Source organism: Rhinatrema bivittatum, chromosome 8 (genome assembly GCF_901001135.1).
Source record: "Rhinatrema bivittatum chromosome 8, aRhiBiv1.1, whole genome shotgun sequence".
In the NCBI taxonomy this organism is placed as follows: Eukaryota; Metazoa; Chordata; class Amphibia; order Gymnophiona; family Rhinatrematidae; genus Rhinatrema; species Rhinatrema bivittatum.
Window position 1 is genome coordinate 241828539 of NC_042622.1, and position 25567 is coordinate 241854105.

The 25567-nt window shown below is 45.3% G+C and overlaps 1 protein-coding gene across 3 annotated transcripts in view; it reads right to left on the bottom strand.

The window, feature by feature from the left end:
- Nucleotides 1-25567, bottom strand: part of PDE4C (phosphodiesterase 4C) — a 969601-nt gene that overhangs the window by 153892 nt on the left and 790142 nt on the right. For all 3 annotated transcript variants that reach the window (XM_029614335.1, XM_029614336.1, XM_029614337.1), the window contains 3 exons: nt 24325-24398; nt 23780-23823; nt 989-1101 (listed from right to left, as the gene is read on the bottom strand). In XM_029614335.1, coding sequence (XP_029470195.1) covers nt 989-1101; nt 23780-23823; nt 24325-24398 — 231 coding nt within the window. The remainder of the gene's footprint in view (nt 1-988; nt 1102-23779; nt 23824-24324; nt 24399-25567) is intronic.

A 25567-nucleotide genomic window follows, 5' to 3' on the forward strand; every position in this document is an offset into this window, starting at 1 on the left:
AAAAGAAAGGATGCTCTAGATCGAGAGGGTCATGGGATAAGAGTGAAAGGGGCTCAGCTCACAAATAATCTAAGGAAACATTTCTTTACAGAGTGGGTGGTGGATGTATGGAAAGGCCTCCATGTGAAGGAGTGGGGGAGACAAGGACAGTATGTATCTAAAGTCAAGGAAACATGGAATAAACATGGAGGATCTTTAAGGGAGTGGTAGGGATTGCAAAGTTAAATAGTTGGTGTGGATGGTCAGACTAGATAAGCCATGTGGTCTTTTTCTGCCTTCATGTTTCTATGTAAACTTCCTAGGATCTGGGAATTTCACCACTGAAGTCAACAGCCGGAGACTTTAGGAATAACTACTAAGAATGTTTGCACATTTTATAGGGCAGGGCTGGGAGTTTACTGTGCTGATAGGGAAAGACAATCCTACACAATCTGCCAAAATAGTGCAACAGTCCATCCCCAGTACATTCTAGTTTCGAAGCCCACTAGCAATTAAACTGAGGAGAAAACTAGGTGGAACTGAGATCCCTTTAGTTGTTGTTGTTTTGTGTTTTTTTGTGTTTTTTTTTGAGGGGACAGGGGTGAGGTGACTTCCCACTTTAATTTGGGAAACAGCCACTCAAAATGCTCAGCCATCATCTCAGACCCTCTCACTTACTACTGACACTAAAAACCTTTGCTTCTGATCAGGATTACACTGAAGCCCTCCAACTTCAGAAAAGGCTTTATTTTATTTTAAGTGACATTTTATCTGGGATTTTCATGGTGCTAACTGGAGACACAGAAGCCTCTTATCTGATGGCAGAAGGCCCTTGGACTCTTCCAAACCCATGTACATGTGTAAAGCCATCTACCAGAAATAAGTGCTCACTTTTGCTCATGGTTTAAGACATAACCTGTGCCCTGTCTGCCTGCTGAAAGTTGCACAGTCCCACACCAGAGTATGTGGCTTGGTTTCAGCACTAGCATTGTAACTTTGGCCCTCTTACCTTATTAGAGGCCATCTCACTGACTGAATTCCGGGTCTGCAGAGTCTCCAGCTGGTCCAAGCACCAATCCAGCTCTTCCAGAGTCTCGATGGCCAGCTTTGGAAAGGCATCCTCTGGGGAGAGAGAAGCAGGCATTGAGGTGGGCTGTAGCTGAACACCAGGACCCTGGCCTTGCTGGCACTCTCTGGGCTTCCAGTGTCATGTCCATGGGGTACACTCTCGACCTCAGGCTTCCGGATTCTAGCATCTGTACCAGCTAGCCAGCATGGTGTGAGGAGCTCGTTCCATGCAGGCAGAAAGTCAGAAAGTCTCTCTTTCCTTGTCCCCCTTAGAAAATACAATTATTTTATTTTCTCTCCTCTCAATGGCTCTTTCCTCAGCCGAAAAGGCTCCCCAAACAGCAAGCGGAACCTAGATGAAGCTGTTGCAAAGAATTTTTTTATTTCTTACTTTGAGGAAAACAAAAAACCCTCCTACCCAAACATCTGTCTTTCCACGATCCCTTTTCCAGCCCTCCCCTCTCCTTTAAATTAAAATGAGGAAAAAGGTTTAAAAAAATGCAAAGGGTTAGAAAGCGAACGTGAAGCACTCCGAGATCCCACGAAGCAGATGGAGTAAATATTGTGTAGAAGGGACGGCCATTGTTGTGTTGCCATGGTAACAGGGGGGCTGCAAGCCCCAAGCATTGGGAGCCAGGGAGCAGCCAATGTGAACAGGAAGAATTTTTTTTAAACATCTTTTTATTCAGATTTTTTTCTTCATATCTCCCCATCTCACCTCCTCTCAAAAATATCCCTCACTCCCCTCACCAAAAATAAGCTAAAACCCCCTTTTCTTATCAGACTTCAAGGAAATGACATTAGGAAGCATTGGGCTCTGCTGCGGTGACCGTGAGAGAGATTCACTATTGAAGCCTTAGGCAGGGGGTAGTGGGGTGAGTGGGTAAAAGCCCAAAATTCTAATTGCAAGCCCATGTATTTCTGGAAATATCTGGGGGTGGGGGCAGGCGAGGCTCCCAAAACCATTTGCAATGGAAAAACTGTAAAAAGGCCAGCAGAAAACCCTGACCAGTTTGGACAGGGATTTGCAGAGAGTGATTCCCTCTGTAGAGGGGTTTATTTCCACCCTTCATTTCTCCCCCGTCTGACTAGCTAAGCAAATTACAGTTCCAATGGCAACAATCACATCTGGATTTTAAATGCTACCTTTCTGCACGTGCTTTTTCTGTGCAATCTAGGCCTGCTCTTGTACGATTCACTGGACAAGGATCTGGGGAACAGAGTATAAGGATAAAAACACATTCTCAGCTTTGTGAAACAACTGCATGGTGAAGTAACTGATTAAAAAAATGTAATTTTAACCAGCAAACCAGGCAAATAAGAGATCACAAGGATGGCACACCTAGAATTATCCCAAAGTCTCATTCACATATAGTGACTGTGTAGAGAAGACCAATTCTTAGCATCTCTCGGATGCACCCTGTGTGGAGAATGATCCCTTCTTGGGCCAATATGTGTGTTTAGTGGCAGGGGCTAACATAAGATTTTCCCCTGGCTCCATGCCAGAACTGGCTTCACCCAATTGTATATATGCACTTTTAGTTCTGATTTTCTCAAATAAATCCAGGAATGGACTAGCATTTTCCATAACATGGAGCCAGATGGCAACTCTCACCCTGCCACCTGATCCCATTAAGGATACAAAAACATGATGAGCCTAGCCAAAGCAGGAGGATTAAGCCTCCTGTTAGAAAATAATGTAATGCATGCAAACATCAGTCAAAATGGCAACTTAAAGAGTGTCCGTAAGGGTCCCAATGGATAACTATCCTTCAACAAGAGGTAACTAAAGCCACCCAGTTCTGCTAAGCTGACCAGACAAGCGGACCCAATTCTGGTTTTACCACCCACTGTATCTCAGGCACTTGTAGTTCCTGCTTTTTCTTTGAGGAATTGGAACTATAAGTCTCTAGATGCAATGGGAGTAAATTCAATACTGGCTTAGCTGGTCCCTTATGCCTTAGATTAATCAGTTATGGTTGTCACTTGGCTCCATGGCATAAAGAATAGGCTGATCCAGTCCTGGCTTTGCTCCCATGCATGCAAGGATTTGTAGTTCAGATTTTTTTCAGTGAAATAAATAGGACAATCAGAATTACAATTCCCTGCACGCAATAAGGTAAAACCAAGAATGGATCAGTCTGTTAATTATGAAACAGACTGATCCAGGCGGTACTATCAGGTCACCTTAATACACACACTACTTTCAAATCTATGCTAAGAATCAAGGGGAAGAAGTCTTGCCAAGGAAAGGAGAAAAAGGGAGGGAGAATCTAGTGCAGAGGCAGATAAGAAAACAAATCATGCCGATCATGTGACCAGGTCTTTTTGGCAACCAGCTTTGATTCATTGAAAAAAGCTCAATGGAACAGATTCCTGATCCTGGTTTCTGGTTCTCAAGCTGGCTGGGAATACAACATCAGCACCATTAACTGTTTCTGAAAGCAAGGGTTCCAATTCATCCAGGTCACCATGGACAGGCTGAGCCAGACCTGGTTTTACTGAATGACATATATATGATGCCAAAGGGCCAAGAAATAAAATACATTTTGTATTTTTTTTCCCATCTTTCCAAATGGTGCTCAAGGCAGCTTACAGATACAACAAGTCCCTTCCCCAAAGATCTTACAAGCTAAGTAGGTACCTGGGGCAATGGGAGATAAAGTGACTTGCCCAAGGTCACAAGGAGTGTCAGTGGAAGTGGATTTGATCCCTGGTTTTCAGTCCATTCCTCTAAGCATTAGACCAATATTCACCATGGTAAATTTCCATAGCTAAATTCCCAAAAATCTCATTCTCTCCCTGCAATATGGAAACACGTCTAGGTGAAATTTCTGGATTATACTGCATAATTGTCTTTTTTATTACTTTCATTCCAACATCCTATTGGAGTTGTATTTCAGTTTATTATTTGAATCAAAGGTAGCCATGTGGCACATCATGTCCCCACTCTGCCACTGGCAGAAATCAATTTCAGCACTTCAAACCTTCTACCAGAAGCTCCTCAATCCCAAAGCATTAAAGTTACCAACTAACTCACCACAACACTACATTTCCACGTTCCACAGAGAACCACCAGGTCTGCTAACTACGGCTCCTTCCCTGTTCCATCACTTAAATTCAGTGCGTGAGAGAGCACTTTCCATTGCTTGCCCACTGTTGTGGAATTCCCTTCCACAAGAGCTACGACTTGAGCCAAGCATGCAAGCCTTTAAAAAAGGCATAAAAACCTGGCTTTTTCAACAGGCCTTCCCGTAAGAATAGCCTTATATTTAATTCTTAAATCTTCTGTTTTACAATTAATTTAGTTTCCTTTAGGTTTTAAGGTTTAAGAAATGTTATTTGTATTTTACCTTATTTTATTTTTTTCTAACGAATGTTATCTTTTATTGCTGTTTTATATGCTTTTATCACATTAATGATGGAATAGTATCTCTTTTAATTGAATGACTTTTTAAATGTCTACAAATGGGGCATGATTAGTTAATTGTACACTGATGTGATATTTAATTTTGAACTTCGGTATAAAAAACCCAACAAATAAATTAAATAAATAAATAACTCCATTATTTTTTCTTGGGATAAGCTGATCCACTGCAAGCAATTGAGGACATTACTGTTTTTTTTATAAACATTTAAAGGCCCATCTCTTTAGGGAAGCTTTTGGATGTGAATAGGATCAAGTGCCTAATGCTTATTTAGCCAGATTATGTGTATTGTATTATGTATTGATCTGATGTTTTAATTGTATTTTAAGTTTGTAAACCACCTAGCATGTTTTGTACGATATAGGCAGATGATAATTATTTTAATAAATAAATATATTTATGCCCCTCCTCCCCTCACCACATGCATCCCTAAGAAAAGCAAGAGCTATAGGTCAATGCTGATGAGGGTAAAACCAGGACTGGCTCAGTTTTATCTTGAAAACAACAGAGTTAAATGGATATCCATGTACAAAACAGCAAAGGGAAAAATCTTTCACCATGTTACAGAAAATACAGATATGGTAAAACAACAAAACCCACTAACTGCTGAAAAAATAAAAATAGAAAAAATAAACCTATTCTAATAGCATTAAGTTAAGGGAATAATCTCATATATTTGCATATGTTTTAAGCCAAATCTGGTGGCATCTCTCCCTCCCAACCAAGGCTTTAAATAAAATTTACAGCATGAGTATCAAATTATTTGCTTTAATAAAAGCTGAAGCCAGTAACTTCAGCCAACACTAGGTGGTGCTAGTCAGAATGCTCTGTTTATCCTCATCATGACAGAACCAAGCCCACCATGGAATCAGCACAGGGACATTCAAACATTACATTTTATGAGCTGGAAACAGAAAGAGAATTTGCCCCATTCCATACAGACTTCGCATAAACGGCAGGTGAAAAGTAGTGTGAAAAATTATTAAATCGCTTAATGCTAATAAAGATGTATCAAAAGTCAAACATTTTGTTTCACAAATAAATATGCAAGGTTTTGTCGTTTTTGCTTCTGGGGCAAAGATTTCCAGGCATCTAATAATTATTGGAAGAGAGTGGGAATTTTGGGCTAAAGCTTGTCTGTGCAGCTTCAGTTGTCTGTTTTCTTGGTGCAAGTGTTTTAAACAATCAGGAAGGCTGCAGGTCATCAGGAACATACATGCTGAGTCAGTCCTAGCTTTACTCTGCTACAAAGTTCAATTGGACACTGCCCCAGTTGGGGGATTTCTCCCTACCCTTCCCATATTTATTCTTGCACCACCCTCCAGAACGCAACCAATTCAGCGGCAGCCCTCGGTAGGGGGCTGCAGGCATGGCACACCTGCACCCTGAATCCCACCAACACAATTGCAAGGAGAAAGCTGCCATACAACGTAACTACCCCCCAAGAAAACAAACTAGCAGAATATTGTTTGCAATTTCGGGGTCAGTTGAGGGTCAGAGGAAATGTGGGGGAGGGAAGGGAAAAGAAAGGCCAGTAAGCCGACCAGCTGGAGGCCCCAGCAATCCCCCAGGCGCATGAGAGCGGTGCTGGCCAAAGGAGCTGAGGCTTTTATTAATGGAATGCCTGACGTCAATAGGACACTTTGCATCCTCGCTAGCGGATCTATCTGGCTGCAGGCCAAATGGCGGAAGGAAAGATGTGTTGTGGAGTTCAGCTCTTGCAGGAGTACAGCGCAGCCATTAAGAATTGCTATTAGTGGATGGGATGAAGAATAACTGAGAAATTCCTAGAGTCACTGGACATTTTGTACAAGTGACTGGTACTCCATCCCTTTCCAGGAACCTTGGACAACCCTTGCTCCATATTGGGTTTCTTTTTTGCATCTTAAGCTTTATTGGTTGTAGCAGAAAATAACAATAGGACAAAAATATATGTAACTGTCAAAGTTTAACAATAGAAGAATTAAACAGGGTCCCCTAGTACTAAGAAAATGGTTAGTGAAAGGATGCAGCACTTGAAGGGCTCAGCTAACTGCAGAAGGCACGGTAGGGTGTACATCAGATATGGAACACACTCCTCCACATACCAGTGGCACAGAAGCAAAGCCTTCCGTTTTCTGTACAGTCAATAAAGCATGTCTGATGGAATCAAAACATGATAAATCCATCTTGAAGAGCCAGATAGCCTTTCTAAAACGAGACCAGAGGTGGCCAACCTGTGGCTCTTTCATGTGTAAAATGTGGCACATGGCCACATGGCAACTGAGTAGCTCTGCAGAGGACTCTTTTTTGGGAGGGTCTTGAGCAGGAAGCACACATATAATAGAACAGAGCAGAGAAAGCAGAGTTGCTTACCTGTAACAGGTGTTCTCACAGGACAGCAGGATGTTAGTCCTCACATATGGGTGACATCATCAGGATGGAGCCCAATCACGGAACATTTTTGTCAAAGTTTCTAGAATTTTGACTGGCTCCTACTGGGCATGCCCAGCATGGCACTAACCCTGCATCCAGTAGGTGTCCCCCTTCAGTCTGGTGTATAGCAAGAAGTACGTGCGAAAAAATAAAATAAATCGCAAGCGAACCCAACTCCGCGGGGTGGCAGGCGGGTTTCGTGAGGACTACCATCCTGCTGTCCTGTGAGAATACCTGTTACAGGTAAGCAACTCTGCTTTCTCACAGGACAAGCAGGATGGTAGTCCTCACATATAGGTGAGTGGCGAGCTAAGGATGACCAAGCAATGCACCAAATGCACCCAAAGACATGCAACTGGCACAACAACAGGGGTGGATTTGGGTAGGAGGGCATCCTGAAAACCCTGAACGGGTCGCTGGTAGGATGTTGAGTAGTTAAGCTGAGAATAAGTTGCATTGTACAGACTGGCCAAAAACGGAATCTTGCTGGCCAGCCTTATCTAAGCAATAATGGGCTGCGAAGATATGGAGAGAGCTCCAGGTCGCAGCCTTACAAATATCAACAAGTGGCACCAAACGAAGGTGTGCCACAGAGGTTGCCATGGCTCGAACAGAGTGTGCCTTCACTCGGTCTTGTAGTGGAATGCCTGCTTGCTGGTAGCAAAAGGAGAAACCGTCCGCCAACCAGGAGGAAGGGTCTGTTTTCCCACTGGATTTCCCAATTTGATGTTATCGAAAGAAACAAATAATTGAGTGGACTTTCTGTGGGTTGACGTGCGCTCCAGATAAAAGGCTAGGGCACGTTTGCAGTCCAGGGAATGTACAGCCTTTTCTCCTGGGTTTGAATGGGGCCTTGGGATGAAAGTAGGAAAGATGATGGATTCATTAAGATGAAATTCCGACACTACCTTTGGTAAAAACTTAGGGTGTGTACGGAGAACCACTCTGTCATGTAGAATTTTAGTGTAAGGTGCAATAAAAAAGTTTACCAAAGGCGGGTAGGTGACTAATGCCTGTAATTCACTAACTCTACGAGTGGATGTTACAGCGAGAAGAAAAATTACTTTCCAAGTGAGATAGTGGAGAAGCTCGAACGGAGGTTTCATGAGCCGCCCTAAGATCACGTTAAGGTCCCAAGCGGGAGCCAGAGGGCGCAATGGAGGTTCCAGGTGGAGCAACCCTCTCATGAAGCGTGTGACTAAGGGCTGTGTCAAAATAGAGACATCTCCTACTCCGTTGTGGAAGGCGGCTACTGCACTGACATGCACTCTTATAGAGTAAGTTTTCAGGCCTGATTCTGTCAGATGCCAGAAATAGTCCAGAAACTTCGCAGTGCAACAGGTGAAGGGGGTCTATGGACATGGACGTGCACCAGACCGTAAACCTTTTCCACTTGGAACGATAAGAGTGTCTCATGGAAGGTTTTCGTGAAGCTACCAGGACATGGGATACCGACTCTGAAAAGTTAAAGGGTTGAAGTATTAACCTTTCAACATCCAGGCCGACAGTGACAGGCCTGGAGGTTGAGGTGGCGTAGGCACCCGTTGTTCTAAGTTATCAGAAGCGGATCCTCCCCTAGAGCGATGCACCAGCGAACTGATAGATCCTCGAGGATTGGGAACCAGACTTGGCGTGGCCAGTGAGGGGCTATCAGAATCATTAAGCTCTTGTCCCTTCGTAACTTCATGAGAGTCTTTGATATGAGTGAAAGTGGAGGGTACGCGTAGAGGAGACCGCTGAACCACGAGAGGGCGAAAGCGTGAGTGGTAGCTGCGAGTGAGGGAGCAGAAGTTCTCTACCTTGTGGTTGTGGATGGATGCAAAGAGGTCTATGTGTGGATACCCCCAATGTTGGAAGATTGTGTCCGCTCCCGCAGGGTTGACAGACCATTCGTGCAGATGGAAGGTCCGGCTTAACCTGTCTGCCAGAACATTGTCCACGCCCACCAAGTAGGTCGCTCTGAGGTACATCGAGTGAGAAAGAGCCCACGCCCATATCTGTGCAGCTTCCTGACACAAAAGGAAGGAGCCCATTCCCCCTTGCTTGTTGATGTACCACATCGCTACTTGGTTGTCTGTTTGAATCAGGATGGTCTTGTTTAAGAGGCAATCCTGAAAGACTCTGAGGGCATATCTGAACGCTCGAAGTTCCAAGAAATTTATCTGTTTGGCTTCCTCTGGAGACCAGGGACATTGAGTCTGTAGCTCGTTGACATGAGCACCCCAACCTAGATTGGAGGCATCTGTCATTAGGACAATTTGAGTGTCTGGAACCTGAAAGGGAAGGCCTTGAAAGAGGTTGGAGAGCTGCATCCACCAGGCCAGCAACAGGCGGAGCTGCTTGGTAACGTGGACAATGCTGGACATTGGCTGGTAAGCCTGAGTCCACTGGGACTTTAGAGTCCACTGCATGACTCTCATGGCGAGGCGTGTCATTGGAGTGACATGCATAGTGGACGCCATGTAACCCAGCAAAATGAGAAAATGACGAGCTGTGGAATAACGCCAATTCTGGAGGCATTGTGCGAGAGATATGAGAGTACGAGCTCGATCCTGAAAGAGGAATGCTTTTGCCTGCATGGTGTCCAGGGTGGCTCCTATGAAGAAAAGGGCTTGAAATGGAACTAGACTGGACTTGGGGTAGTTGATCAGAAACCCGAGAGACAGCAACATATGGATTGTTAGTCGTAAGGAGGCTAATGCATCCCTCTGAGTCGGAGCCCTTATCAGCCAATCGTCAATATAAGGGTAGACATGGACGCCCTGACATCTCAGGTATGCCGCGACCACTACGAGGCACTTGATGAAGACTCGAGGAGCGGATGACAGGCCGAACGGCAGTACCCGGTTCTGAAAATGCCGGGGGCCGACCAGGAAACGAAGGAATTTGCGGTGGGACAGATGATCGAGATGTGTATATTAGAGATGTGAATCGGAACCAGAATCGGTTCGGATTTCAGTTCCGATTCACATATCTAGTGTGTATACATGTCTTGTAGATCTAGAGAGCAAAGCCAATCTCCTCTTTGTAGAAGCGGCAGTAGAGAACCCAAGGTCACCATCCTGAACTTCTCCCTCTGAAGATATTTGTTTAAAGCACGCAGGTCCAGTATTGGACGAATGTCACCTGACTTTTTTGGGATGAGGAAATACCTGGAATAGAACCCCTGCCCCTGCTGAGAGAGGGCCACTGATTCTATTGCCCGGGATTTCAAGAGGGTTGATTCCTCCTCTTCCAGAAGAGAGGAGTGGTCGGATGAACCCCACGTCAGCCGAGGTGGGGAGTCTGCTGGTACGGACAGGAAGTTGAGATGGTAGACTTTGTTCAGTACAGCAAGTACCCACTGGTCTGAAGTGATCGTATGCCATATGTTGGTAAAATGGCACAGTCGACCGCCGATGGGTATGGATGGTAGAGGAGGTTGGCTTATGCTCTCCAGCGAGGAGTCAAAATCCAGCAGCTGGGCCCGGTTGAGGGGCTGGCTGGGTCTTCTGAGGTCGGGCTTGCCTGGGCTGACCCTGGAAGGATGACCTTGAGTGGCAGGAGGATAATATCTCCGTGGTTTGAAAGACAGTCGCTTAGAGTCCCTTCGGAATGTCCTCTTAGAAGTGGACGGGAAATCAGAAGGAACTGAGTGTTGCGTCCGTCAATCGCAGATGGCTGCGACCACTCTGCCTTACCTCTTTTCTACCCTTTTCCTCCTCCTTGGGCAAGATGGCTGCCTCCAGTTCCAAGTGCTGAAACCCTTGGTGTCTCCAACTCAGCATGGGCGTCCCAGTCCGTCATGCTCCTTCCCGTGCCTCCTAGGGCGAGCGTGCACACGTTGCCTACGCCTAAGTACACCTACGCCTAAGTACACGTCATGGCGGGTACCTCGGGGGCGTCCCCACCGCATGACGTCAATACCTCCGGATATTTAAGCCTCTGCTACATTACCTACTTTGAGTTAGCAAGGACTTCTTTTTAGCTACTCTGACTGCTCTAAGCTGCTCGCTTAGATGCCTCACTTCCCTCCGGGCAATCTCACTCCTAACGAAGCTCTAGGCACCCGCCCCTCGGGGGCCTCTCACTTCCAACAACCCTTTGGGGCTCTATTAACTAGACAACCGTTCCTCGGGGGTCTCTCTCTATTTATTTTAGGATCTTCTGTACTATCAGGTACTTGCTCCTCGAGGGCCTATCAGTCCAGTCTATCCTGCACCATGGACCTTGGGTCCCACCATCTCCATTGCCAGGAAGACGCCGCACTACGCTCCTGTGAGTACCTCTGCGATCCAGTTCTCTAACTCCACCCACCAGGCTTGGCTTTCCCGCAGTGCGGGTTCCTATCCACCTTGAACATCTGGGTGAGACTTCTACATCTGAGACTGTCTGAGCATTTTGGCATCTTGCTGGACTTCAGTGTCTTTCCTTCCTGTCTCATACCATATATCTACAGCAGTACAATAAAGCTTTCCACCTACAAGTGTCTACTCTCTGAGTTTAGCCTATCGCTGTGGTTCCCCTCGGGGCCCCTCCCCGTGGGAGGAGTCATCTCCACTGCGACTAGGGGGTCCACATGATGCCATAAAACAACAGATGGACTCGGCTCAGCTTGTGGCCTTGCAGGCCATTCCTGGCCTAGCCCAGCGGACCACAGAACAACAAAAGTCTTTAGAGAGCCTAGCTACTGCCTTCAGTCAGTTACATGCTCAACTGAATTCTTCAGCAACTCCTGTGAAAGAATTGCTGCCTCCAGTGGTGACCCTCAAGACCACTGTACCTTTATCCACACCTACCCGCTTTACGGGTGAAGCCAAGATGTGTAGAGGGTTTGTTAATCAATGCAGCATGCATTTTTCATTACAGACTACCCTCTTTCGCACTGAAGCTTCGAAGATCACCTACATCCTATCGTTTCTAGAGGGATGAGCCTTGGCTTGGGCTTCACCATTATGGGAATGTGAAGATCCTATCCTGAATGACCTACCAGGATTTCTAAAACTTTTCAAGTCTGTCTTTGATGATCCGGCTCGCCAGACTGTCGCTGGATCTGCTTTGCTCAATCTCCAGCAAGGTAATAAGCCGCTCACAGACTTTGCGATCGAATTCAAGACTTTAGCATCCGAACTACATTGGGACACTGGATGTCTATATGCCATATTCATGGAGGGCCTCAACTCTCGTTTGAAGGATGAATTAGTGGCTGATTTGCCTGATACCCTTGAGTCCCTGCTGGAACTGGCTGGGAGAATTGACCGCCGTATACGAGACCGAACTCAGGAGGCTATGAGTCCACAAAAGTCCACGGTGGGGGCTAACCGTCCTAAACCTATGCCTATTGCTTCCAGCTTACCGTCTGCTTCCTTAGAAGAGGAAGAGCCTATACAACTAGGCCAAAGCCATTTAACTTCCAAGGAGAGACGTTTTCGCAAACGCATGGGGTTATGCATGTATTGTGACCAATCGGGCCTCGCCGTCCAAACCTGTCCCATCTGTCCAGGAAACTGACGGCCTAGGATCTGCAGGAGGACTTCTTCTGGGCCTCACCTCTCCTACTCCTCCATTATCCTTACCAGTATCTCTGCTCTGCGAAGGCCTTGAATTTCAGACTCTAGCTCTCATTGACTCCGGTGCCAGAGGTAATTTTATTCTGAAGCGCTTCGTTGAACATCTACGGATTTCTACCACACCAATAGCTAGGTCATTGCTATTGTCCTCTATGCATGGAGAACCACTTCCTGGAGAGGTTTCATTGATTACCCTGGCCATTGGCCTGCACACCAGAGCTTTACACTCTGAATCCATCTCATTTCTCGTATTGGAAAAGGCCATGCATCCGGTGGTACATAGACTGCCTTGGCTTCCAGATCATATGCCACAATTTAATTGGGCCACGTTGGAACTGTCCCGGTGGGGGCCTGACTGTCATGGCCGGTGCCTCGCAGAGGTTTCACCGCTCATTTGCATGCCCAGTATACCATCGTTAACTGGCTTACCTCCACAATACGCCTCCTTCCAGGATGTTTTCTCAAAACAAGCAGCAGGTGTACTTCCACCACACAGAGTATTTGACTGCACCATAAATCTGAAGCCTAATTCAGAAACTCCCAAAGGAAGAGTTTATCCTCTTTCAGTGGCTGAGACTAAAGCCATGTCCACCTACATACAAGAGAACCTGCAGAAGGGATTCATCAGACCCTCCAAATCTCCTGCTGGTGCAGACTTCTTTTTCATAGGGAAGAAAGATGGCACCTTACGCCCCTGCATCGATTACAGGGGTCTGAATGAGATTACCATCAAGGAAAGGTACCCCTTGCCCTTAATTTCTGAACTGTTCGACAGGCTCCAAGGAGCCAAGATATTCTCCAAATTAGACCTTAAAGGAGCTTACAACTTGGTGCATATCCGCGAAGGAGATGAATGGAAGACTGCTTTTAACACCCGCAATGGACACTTCGAATATCTCATCATGCCCTTCGGTTTGAGAATTTGCACCTGCAGTCTTTCAAAATATGATGAACGACATCTTACGGGGCTTACTTTATCAATGCGTAGTAGTATGTCTCGATGATATATTGATCTCTTCTCTTAAGATCTGCAAACTCATCAGGAGGATGTCAAGAAAGTTTTAAGATGCCTGCGTGAGTACCACCTATATGCAAAGCTTGAAAAGTGCGAATTCCACAAGGAGTCTGTACCCTTCCTGGGATACATTGTTTCTAAGAACGGGTTTCAGATGGACCCCAAGAAATTAGAAAGTATCCGGGACTGGCCCCAACCTACAGGCCTGAAGGCATTGCGCCGCTTCTTGGGCTTCACCAATTACTATCGATCCTTTATTAAAAACTACTCATCACTGACAGTCCTTCTAACTGCTATGACCAAGAAGGGAGCCAATCCCACCAATTGGTCTCCAGAAGCCACAATAGCCTTTCCGACACTCAAAGAGGCTTTTCAAAAGAAGCCGTACCTCCGCCATCCTGACCCACATCGTCCATTCATCGTCGAGGTCGAACGCAATCAGATGTTGGTGTGGGAGCGGTTTTAAGCCAGTATAGCGAATCTAATGTGCTCCATCCTTGCTCCTTCTTCTCAAGGCGGTTCTTGCCAGCCGAAAAAAATTATGGAATCAGAGACAAAGAGTTACTCGCAATCAAGCTGGCCTTTGAAGAGTGGCGTCCTTGGCTGGAAGGCGCACAACACCAAATAGTAGTGTACACCGATCATAAGAATTTGGAGTACCTCAGACATGCTCAATGACTCAATCACTGTCAAGCAAGATGGTCCCTATTCTTTAACAGATTTGACTTCCTTCTGAAGTATCGTCTGGGAGAGAAGAACACTCGGGCTGATGCCATTTCATGATCCTTCTCCACTCAGGATGTGCCAGATGAACTCCATCACATCACTGACCTCGGAAGAATGGTTCTTGCAGCCACTCATATGGTACCCGTCGGGAAGGCGGTAGTGGACAGAAATCTAAGGAAAAAGCGGTTGAAGTAGGCGCACGATTCCCATCTGGCCGGCCATCCAAGACAGAGTCGTACCCCAATATTTAAAAAGGGCTCCAGGAGAGATCCGGGAAACTAAAGACCGGTTAGCCTGACATCAGTGCCAGGAAAAATAGTGGAAAGTGTTCTAAACATCAAAATCACAGAACATATAGAAAGACATGGTTTAATGGAACAAAGTCAGCATGGCTTTAGGCAAGGCAAGTCTTGCCTCACAAATCTGCTTCACTTTTTTGAAGGAGTTAATAAACATGTGGATAAAGGTGAACCGGTAGATGTAGTATACTTGGATTTTCAGAAGGCGTTTGACAAAGTTCCTCATGAGAGGCTTCTAGGAAAAGTAAAAAGTCATGGGATAGGTGGTGATGTCCTTTTGTGGATTGCAAACTGGCTAAAAGACAGGAAACAGAGAGTAGGATTAAATGGACAATTTTCTCAGTGGAAGGGAGTGGACAGTGGAGTGCCTCAGGGATCTATAGTGGGACCCTTACTTTTCAATATATTTATAAATGATCTGGAAAGAAATAAGACAATTGAGATAATCAAATTTGCAGATGATACAAAATTGTTCAGAATAGTTAAATCACAAGCAGATTGTGATAAATTGCAGGAAGACCTTGTGAGACTGGAAAATTGGGCATCAAAATGGCAGATGAAATTTAATGTGGATAAGTGCAAGGTGATGCATATAGAGAAAAATAACCCATGCTATAGTTACACAATGTTAGGTTCCATATTAGGTGCTACAAACCCAAGAAAGAGATCTAGGTGTCATAGTGGATAACACATTGAAATCATCAGTTCAGAATGCTGCGGCAGTCAAAAAAGCAAACAGAATGTTGGGAATTATTAGAAAGGGAATGGTGAATAAAACGGAAAATGTCATAATGCCTCTGTATCGCTCCATGGTGAGACCGCACCTTGAATACTGTGTACAATTCTGGTCGTCGCATCTCAAAAAAGATATAATTGCGATGGAGAAGGTACAGAGAAGGGCTACCAATATGATAAGGGGAATGGAACAGCTCCCCTATGAGGAAAGACTAAAGAGGTTAGGACTTTTCAGCTTGGAGAAAAGATGGCTGAGGGGGGATATGATAGAGGTGTTTAAAATCATGAGAGGTCTAGAACGGGTAGATGTGAATCGGTTTTTTACTCTTTCGGATAATAGAAAGACTAGGGGGCACTCCATGAAGTTAGCATGTGGCACATTTAAAACTAATGGGAGAAAGTTCTTTTTTACTCAACGCATAATTAAACTCTGGAATTTGTTGCCAGAGGATGTGGTTAGTGCAGTTAATATAGCTGTGTTTAAAAAAGGATTGGATAAGTTCTTGGAGGAGAAGTCCATTACCTGCTATTAATTAAGTTGACTTATTTATTTAAAAACTTTTCTATACCGTCGCTAAGTTATATACCATCGCAACGGTTTACAAATAGGCACACAGACTAAGGTTAGTAAATCTAGGATATCGTACATTCTAACAGGTGCCAATAAAGTTCGGTTACAATTTCATAAATAAAATCATTATTTGAGTATTGTTGGTCAAGTCCAGGTATATTAGCCACTGCTATTACTACCAACGGTAACATGGAATAGACTTAGTTTTTGGGGGTACTTGTCAGGTTCTTAGGCCTGGATTGGCCCACTGTTGGAAACAGGATGCTGGGCTTGATGGACCCTTGGTCTGACCAGTATGGCATGTTCTTATGTTACAACGGTACTATTGGTGGCCAACCAAGAAAAAGGACGTACAAACTTATGTGCCACTGTCTGTGCCAAGCAAAAACCACCAGCCGGAGCCCCTTGGGAGTTGTTTCAACCCTCTACCATCGCTGGATGAACCCTGGACACATTATAGCAACTGATTTTGTTGGTAGACCTTCCACCATCCAATGGAAACAACACCATTGGGTCACAGTTGACCGCTTCTCCAAAATGGCACATTTTGTAGCGTTACCAGGATTACCTCTGCTACAGAGTTAGCAAAACTCTTTATTAAACACAACTTCCGCTTTCATGGGATGCCTAAGCATATCCTATCCGACAGAGGAGTACAATTTACTGCGAAGTTTTGGAGAGCTTTGTGTCAAAAATTTGACATTGCCTTGGACTTAATCTCCGCTTACCATCCTCAGTCTGACTGAGAGGATGAATTGAACGCTGAAACAATTTCTGCGATCCTATGTCAATTCAAGGAAGAACGAATGGGCTGAATTACTGCCTTGGGCAGAATTTGCTATCAACTCGCATCCTGCTACTTCTACGGGGTCTTCTCCCTTCCAGCTCGTCTACGGACGACAACCGCTGCCTCCTCTGCCAATTGAATTATCAGTGGCTTCTCCTGCTGCAAAGACTATTGCTAAATAATATCCAAAGGACCCTCACCAAGGGAGTACAATACACTACACATAAAACGTTCACCCGGTATTATTCTTATATTAAATTTCAAAAGGTGATTTCCTGTATCACCATAAAGCAACTTATATTATAATCAATCACTACTATATTGAAAAATAATTAAGGGTGATGGGTGATTGTTTCATATATTTAAAGTCACCATCCCGGTGCCATATTTGTGCTGTAATCATTAACAACCAACCACCATCCGATTTTAATCAAACAAAAATTTTTTTATTTTTTTATTTTTTATTCTAAAATTGCTATAATGGGACACAGGAATCCACCCGTATCTTTGTACTGTATTCATGTGTCTATATCTTCAAATATGTAATATGGACTTATCTCTGTGACAAGCACTTTTTCTCATTTTAAGTTTTTTGTTTCAAAGCCGTCAAGTTACCGCCGCTGTTACTTAGCTTGCAAGAATGTCTCTTATACTCCCTTAGCTTGCAAGAATGTCTCTTATACTCCCCTTAGCTTGCAAGAATGTCTCTTATACTCTTTGAAACAAAAAACTTAAAATGAGAAAAAGTGCTTGTCACAGAGATAAGTCCATATTACATATTTGAAGATATAGACACATGAATACAGTACAAAGATACGGGTGGATTCCTGTGTCCCATTATAGTAATTTTAGAATAAAAAATAAAAAAATAAAAATTTTTTCGTTTGATTAAAATCGGATGGTGGTTGGTTGTTAATGATTACAGCACAAATATGGCACCAGGATGGTGACTTTAAATATATGAAACAATCACCCATCACCCTTAATTATTTTTCAATATAGTAGTGATTGATTATAATATAAGTTGCTTTATGGTGATACAGGAAATCACCTTTTGAAATTTAATATAAGAATAATACCGGGTGAACGTTTTGTGCAAAGACTATTGCAGCAGAACTATCTCAACTCTGGAAGCAAACGAAGGAGCTACTCCTCAAAGCAGGACAGAAGGCAAAAAGAACCTATGATGCTCATCATCGAAAGGCACCACAGTTTCAGCCTGGAGACAAAGTCTGGTTAAGTACCAAATATCTTCGCCTTAAACTTCCTTCAGCACGTTTTGTACCTCGCTATGTTGGACCCTTTGCTAACCTTCGGCGATTAGGGAATCTGACGTACAGTTTGAAACTACCTCCATCAATGAAGATACACAATCATTCCATGTCTCTCTGTTAATACCCTTGATGCTTTCTGAATTCTCCAAAAACAACCCAGAACCTACTAGTCTGGACACTGAGGACAACATCAAATATGCCGTGGATGACATCTTGGATGTCCATAAGAGAGACAAGACAAGGAAGAATCTCATCTCCTCGGAGAACTATGGACCAGAAGAGAACTCATGGGAACCGCTGGCCAACATCACAGATAAGGACATGGTACATCAATTCCACCTGGCACACCCACGAAAACCCAGACCACCTGGAAGAGGTCTTGGAGGGGGCCCTTTGAAGGGGGATACTGTTGCGTCCGTCAGTTGCAGACGGCTGCGACCGCTCTGCCTTATCTCTTTTCTATCCTTTTCCTCCTCCTTGGGCAAGATGGCTGCCTCCAGTGCCGAAATCCTCGGCATCTCCAACTCAGCATGGGAGTCCCAGTCTGCCATGCTCCTTCCCGAGGCCTCCTAGGGCGCGCGCACGTTGCCTACACCTAAGTACACGTCATGGCGGGAACCTCAGGGGTGTCCCCACCGCATGATGTCAATACCTCCAGGTATTTAAGCTTCCGCTACGCTACCTACTTTGAGTTAGCAAGGACTTCAGTTTAGCTACTTTGACCACTCTAAGCTGCTCGCTTAGACGCCTCACTTCCCTCCAGGGAATCTCGCTCCTAACGAAGCTCTAGGCACCCGCCCCTCGGGGGCCTCTCGCTTCCAACAACCCTTCGGGGTTCTAATAACTAGACAACCGCTCCTCGGGGGTCTCTTTCTATTTATTTCAGGATCTTCTGTATTATCAGGTAGTCGCTCGTCGAGGGCCTATCAGTCCAGTCTATCCTGCACCAAGGGACCTTCGGTCCCACCATCTCCATTGCCAGGAAGACACCACACTACGCTCCTGTGAGTACCTCTGCGATCCAGTTCTCCAACTCCACCCACCAGGCTTGCCTTTCCTGCACTACGGGTTCCTATCCACCTTGAACAGCTGGGTGAGACTTCTACATCTGAGACTGTCTGAGCGTACTGGCACCTTGCTGGACTTCAGTGCCTTTCCTTCCTGCCTCATACCATCTATCTACAGCAGTACAATAAAGCTTTTCACCTACAAGTGTCTGCTCTCTGAGTTTAGCCTATCGCTGTGGTTCCCCACGGGGCCCCTTCCTGTGGGAGGAGTCATCTCCACTGTGACTAGGGGTCCACACGATGCCACAAACACAACACTGAGGAAAGCTGGCACAGCGTTTCATGGTGGTCCTTTAGCTATGCCACTGTTTCCTGGATTTTGTCCCCGAAGAGATTATCTTCTGCGCAGGGTAGGTCTGCTAAGTGGTCCTGCACCTCTGGTTGTAGGTCTGAGGACTTCAGCCAGGCCCACCTTCTTGCACTAATCCCCTTCTGCAGACACTCTGAAGGCAGTGTCAAAAATATCACAGGCAGCGTAGACCTCATGTTTGCTAGCATCTAGGCCTTTCTGAGCCAGAGTATTGAGTGGATCTTGGACTTGTTCTGGTAAAAATTCAGAGAAATCTTGGATCTTCTTGAACAGGTCCCTGTTATACTGGGTCATGTATAACTGGTAGGAAGCAATGCGAGAAATGAGCATTAAGCCATGGAAGAAATGCCTGCCAAAAGCATCCAGGGACCTCTGTTCTTTCCCTGGCGGTATGGAGGAATGAGGTTTAGAACATCATGCCTTCTTCTGGGCTGACTCCACAACCACAGAATGGTGAGCCAGCTGTGTTCTTTGAAACCCAGGGGCTGTCTGGACAAGGTAGGTAGCATCTGTCTTTCGGTTGACAGGTGGTACAGAGCCTGCAGAGCCTGGGTGCTCCCAATTCCTTTCCAGCAGGTCAATTAGGATTTCATGAATAGGAATAGACATAATTTCCTTTGGGGCATCAAGAAACTGGAGTACTTCCAGCACCTTGTGCCTCGAGTCCTCTTCTGACTGAAGCTGAAATGGAATCATTTCAGACATTTCCTTTATGAAATTAATAAAGGAGAGATCCTCTGGAGGAGAGCGTCGTCTTTCCTCAGGGGAAGAGGGCTCTGAAGGCAAATCATTAGAATTCTGGGAAGAGACATTGGTCCAAGGATCGTAAGGTTGATCCCCAGCTCCCATAGGATCACCAGAGAGAAGAAATGGCGTTAGTCCTGAAGGATCAGGCCTAGGCATCGATGGTACTAGAGGAGGTACCGATGGCGGCACCGATGGAGGACAATGCGGTACTGATGGAACTGGTGACATCGACGGGTGAGTCGGTGGCAAGATTCCAGACGGCGGTATGGGTATCGGTGTTTCTTCATCTTCCGATGACAAAGGTATTGGCGTGGAAGGCGGTGGACATACTGGTACTCTCGGTTCCACCATTGGAAGAGTCATCGGCCTAGAAGCAGTGCAAGCACCGTGGGCATCGGGTCGGTGACTGGGGCTGGCATCGATGTCGGCACCGATGGAGGTTGAAAGCCCTGAAGTGCCTTACCGATGGCCTCTTGGATCATCCGATCCAATTCCTCGCGGAAGCCTGGGGCATGTAACCCTAACTCAGGAGTGGGAGGCAACAATGGCGTAGCCAGAAGGTCCACCGGTAAAAGTGGCGTTGCAGCTTCCTGCACCGATGAAGGTGGGGAACGCCTCGGTAACCTGGTCGCAGAGGAGGATGGGGCCTTCTCTGGACGGGATTTCTTTGTCGGTGGCTCTGTCGATGCTGATGCCGAGGGCTTGCCTGATCAGTGGTATGAGCCTTCCAATGCCAGTGTTGACGCTTTTCACAATGTTTTCCTCGGCCCTTCTCCTGAGGTGATGAGGAAGAAGTCGACACCTTTGGAGTAGTCAATGCTGGTCGGGCAGCACCGGTGTCCCGCTGCTGGCGAGAGGTCGATGGCACCAGCTCAGACGAAGTCGAAATGGTCGATGGAGTCGGGGGTTTTGAATGAAAAGGAAACTGCATCTTCTCTAAGCAGGCCTTACGGCCCCTTTGGCGTCATTTGGGCATATTTGGTGCAAGTTAGGATGTCATGGTCGGACTCCAAGCACAATACACAAACTGTATGTGGGTCTGTGATGGACATTGTACGAGGACAGTTGGGGCACCGACGAAAACCCGATGCCATGGCTTTGACAAAAATTTAGCCGTGGTGCGATCGATGGCCGGTAGGCCCCAAAGGGAAAACTCACGGGAATCGACCGCAAATAAGGGTAAAGCCGTACCTTTCGACCGCAGAGTACGGATATCGATAGGGGGATCCCTATGGGGTAGAATATTTTGAAAAAAGTTCCGTGAGGAAAACTCCTGTCAGGAATCTCTAGAGAGCTCCTTAACCCGTGTGGCTACTGCTAAGCGGAAAAAAAAGAGACTGAAGGGGGACCCCTGCTGGATGGATGCAGGGTTAGTGCCATGCTGGGCATGCCCAGTAGGTGCCAGTCAAAGTTCTAGAAACTTTGACAAAAGTGTTCCATGATTGGGCTCCATCCTGATGATGTCACCCATATGTGAGGATTACCATCCTGCTTGTCCTGTGAGAAGAGCCTTTCTGCTCCAGTCTTCCCTTCCCCTTCTGACCTGACAGTGCTGCTGGTTGCTACAGAGATAGAAGGGAGAGGCTGGAGCAGGGCTTAGGGATAGAAGGGAGTCAAATGAAAGGGGATAGGCTGTAGAGGGATGTGAGAAAGTCAGTGGTGATAATTGGGAGAAATCTGAAAAAACAGAAAGTGTGTGTGTGTGGTGTGTGTGTGAGAGAGAGAGAGAGAGGGGGGGGGGGACATAAAAGGATGGGTAGCAATCATAGGTAATGAAGGTGGAAGGGGAAAAGAGAGGGCGACCAAAATGATAAAGAGAATGGAACAGCTCCCCTATGAGGAAAGACTAAAGAGGTTAGGACTTTTCAGCTTGGAGAAGAGACGGCTGAGGGGGGATATGATAGAGGTGTTTAAAGTCATGAGAGGTCTAGAACGGGTAGATGTGAATCGGTTTTTTACTCTTTCGGATAATACAAAGACATGGAGTGCCCCCTAGAAGTTAGCATGTGGCACATTTAAAACTAAGCAGAGAAAGTTCTTTTTCACTCAACGCACAATTAAACTCTGGAATTTGTTGCCAGAAGATGTGGTTAGTGCAGTTAGTATAGCTGTGTTTTAAAAAAGGATTGGATAAGTTCTTGGAGGAGAAGTCCATTACCTGCTATTAATTAAGTTGACTTAGATAATAACCACCTCTATTACTAGCAACGGTAACATGGAACAGACTTAGTTTTTGGGTACTTGCCAGGTTCTTATGGCCTGGATTGACCACTGTTGGAAACAGGATGCTGGGCTTGATGGACCCTTGGTCTGACCCAGTATGGCATGTTCTTATGTTCTTAATAGAGCCAGAAGAGCTGATGGGACAGAGGGGAGATTGGAAGCTAGAGATGGGATGGGGTTGGAGGGGTGAGTGAGCCAGGATAGTGATTGGAGGGATGATTTGAGACAGACGCAAGAGGAAGTGAATGCTTCTAGGCGAAAGAATTGAAAAGGGGTGAATTTTGTGTGAGAGGTAGTGGCTGTGTGATAGCAAGAAGAAGTAATGTTGGAGGGTATATTGGAGAGAGCCAGAGACAGCATTGGAGGGGAGGGTCAGAAGGGCAGAGAGATTAAGAACCGTGGGGGCAGGGGAGATACTGGTGGTAGACAGAGGGTGAGGAGGCGGGGACAGAGCAGCACAAAAGGTGGGAAGGGAGGTGTTAATGTTGGAGCCGCTGAGCCCCTGTCATTATTCCTATGGAGTATGGGGAATGTTGTGCTGGGCCTGAATAAGACAGAATAATGGGGACAAGTGAGAGAGGGAGAAAGATAGACAGTGGGCACAGAGTAGGAGGAGAGAAAGAAGATACTGGTCAGAGACTGGTGGGGACAGGGTGGGAGGATTGAGATACTGGAGGGGACAAGGTGAAAGGAGTGAGAGAGAGTGATGGGGACAGAGTGGGGGAATTGAGAGACAGTGGTGGGAGGATTGAGAGATTGGGGACAGAATGGGATTGAGAGAGACTGTAGGGATAGGGTGGAGAACCGAGAGACTGATAAGAACAAGATGAGAGGATTGAAAGACTCAGGGGGATTGGAGGATTTAGAGAGAGAATAATGGAAATAGAATGAGATTGAGAGAGTGTTGGGGACAGATTTGGGGGATTGATAAAGAGAGAGACTGGTGGGAGGATTGAGGGAGATTGCTGGGAACAGGATGGACTTGAAAGAGAGACCATGGGGACAGATTTAGTGGACTGAGAGAGAGAAATTGTTGAACTGGGGGACCTCCCTGTTCATCCACAACCCCTTGTCGTTTGAGAACATGAGCATGGAAAGATTTCCTCCTTCCAAAAGGCATGGAAGGTGGGAATCTTTCCATAAAGACATACTAATGAATCTTACTGGTAAGAGGTGATTTTTCTGGAAAGTAATATAATAAATGTAAAGCCTTTTCTTTAGGTAACTGGCTCTGAATGTATTGAATGGTTCCATAAAGAACACCATTCCCAAATGGCTGCAATTCCAATTCTCCCCATATGTGTTTAAATGTCTGTCTGGAGCCTGAGATTCTCCGGTAAGCCTTAGGCCACTCGCCCTATTTTATACATTTGCAAAGGTGTTAAAAAACAATTGTTACAGCATCTGATACTGAGTACTTGGAGGATTTATCTCTACCAAGGGCCAGTCACAAAATTAGAAATTAGAAATTTTATAAGCATATCTCTGAAGAGGAATGGCTTTCATCTAACATGATGCACTGGTACTTTCAAACTAATGTGATCACAAGATATCGTCATCAGTAGTTATAAATGGCATAGACTTACCAGAAAGGATGGATTTATATATAGTTGGGGGATTGCTGGATCTTCTGCCAAAACAAGGAGGAAAATCAATTTAAGAGTATGTCTGTTTCCAGGTATGTTTTTGATTCCTTTTAGATTAACAGAAGAAAATATTTTGTAATACTTTAGAGAGTGGCTAAAGTAAATACGATGATTAAGATACTTGCTTTTTAATTCAGATTTGAATTTAATTCCAAAAGAGAATTAGTATTAAAAGCAGTTTTAAAAGTTCCACCAGCTTAATTGTTCCTAGTATTATGAACCTAAAGTAAATTGGGAGGGTGCTGCCACTATGGTTGTCATCAGAACTCCCATGCAGTCACCACACTAATATAAAGAAAGTATGACTAGTGCATCAAGACATGAAAAGTGAATTTGGGGATTATTAAAAACAGGGGTGTGTGGCCCCAATATCCAAGAAAAGTGTGACAATATGAAGACATAGCCAATGAGATGCATACATTTGCAGACATAGGAATAAGGTTATCAATGAGGACACCAGAAATGATTCCTAGTTCCACACTTACTTGTTGGTCACACGATCCTGCATGTGATTCAGCAACGTAAAATTATTCCTGACCGTGCGTAGACTCGCCAAGACCTGGAGGGGGGAGAAAAGGTGGTGAGAGCAGTGTTAGTGGGCAGAAGAGAAAGACTTGCCTCAGTCAAGAAAATGGCGAAAGTACCAGACAGATGCCATTGTTAAAATATGTGCGCACATGTGAATGAGTGTGTACACATGTATGAGTGCATTAAATGTAGGTGACTATGTGTTACATGGATATGTGTGTGCATAGATGCATGTGTATTCTCAATTCATATGCTTGGACCCAAAAGTAGGTTCTAGAGAGTTTTCTCTAGAGAACCAAAAGTAGGTTCTAGAGAGTTTTCAGGTTGGACAAAAGTTGACACCTCAGCTGGATGATCAGCAGTTCATTTGAAGTTTGGGTTCACCACTTTCAAATTTAAGCTACTGAAAAACCAAATGAAAAACACCATAAGCAAATTCAGGCTTTCTGTGGCCAAGTATAAAAAACAAACAAACAAACAAAAAAACCCAAACACAGGTTGCTAACATTTTGATTCCGGAGTTTGATTTCTCCTCCTTTGACAAAACGGGGCTGGGAATGCTGCAGAGGGTGAAGGGAAGAAAGCCCCAAGCGTAACACAACAGCAGCACCCACTGACCAGACTCAGGGTGCTAGCATACCAGATTGTTGAAGGAGCCATTGACTACAACTGTCTCCCCAGGGGCTGGCTTAGATGGGTTGAAAATGAGAAAAAACCCTGGATAGCTGCAGATGAAATTCATGGCTCTACAGCCCTAGTTGAAGCTGGGTCCAATCCAAAATTCCTTTCCAATGGGAACTTTGGCCACTATACCAACTGAAGTTGGATTTGAACCAGTGACTGAGAGGTGAAAGATCTTGTAGCCCTGTGCCAGGCCACTGAAGGCTTTGGGATTTTTCAGTGTGACCCAGTTCTCAAAAAGTGTTTCCCAGCACCTCTGTGCTCATGCTATACTAAGATAGGAAGCCAATCTGCGTCTCCCCCTTTATTGTTTTACTGAACCTGGGGTATTCTGCTGCTACCTACCCTTGGTACCAGGAGAAAAGTATCAAGAAGTTTTAAAGGGAAAAAAACTGGAGCTAAAACAGTTGTTTTATATCTTTGAGGTGCTGCCTGCAGAACTGTCACCAAAGGTTTAACAGTTTACAGAGATGAACTGTTAAGAGGGATGGAAGGAAAGTTGCAAAGAGGTCAGAGTCA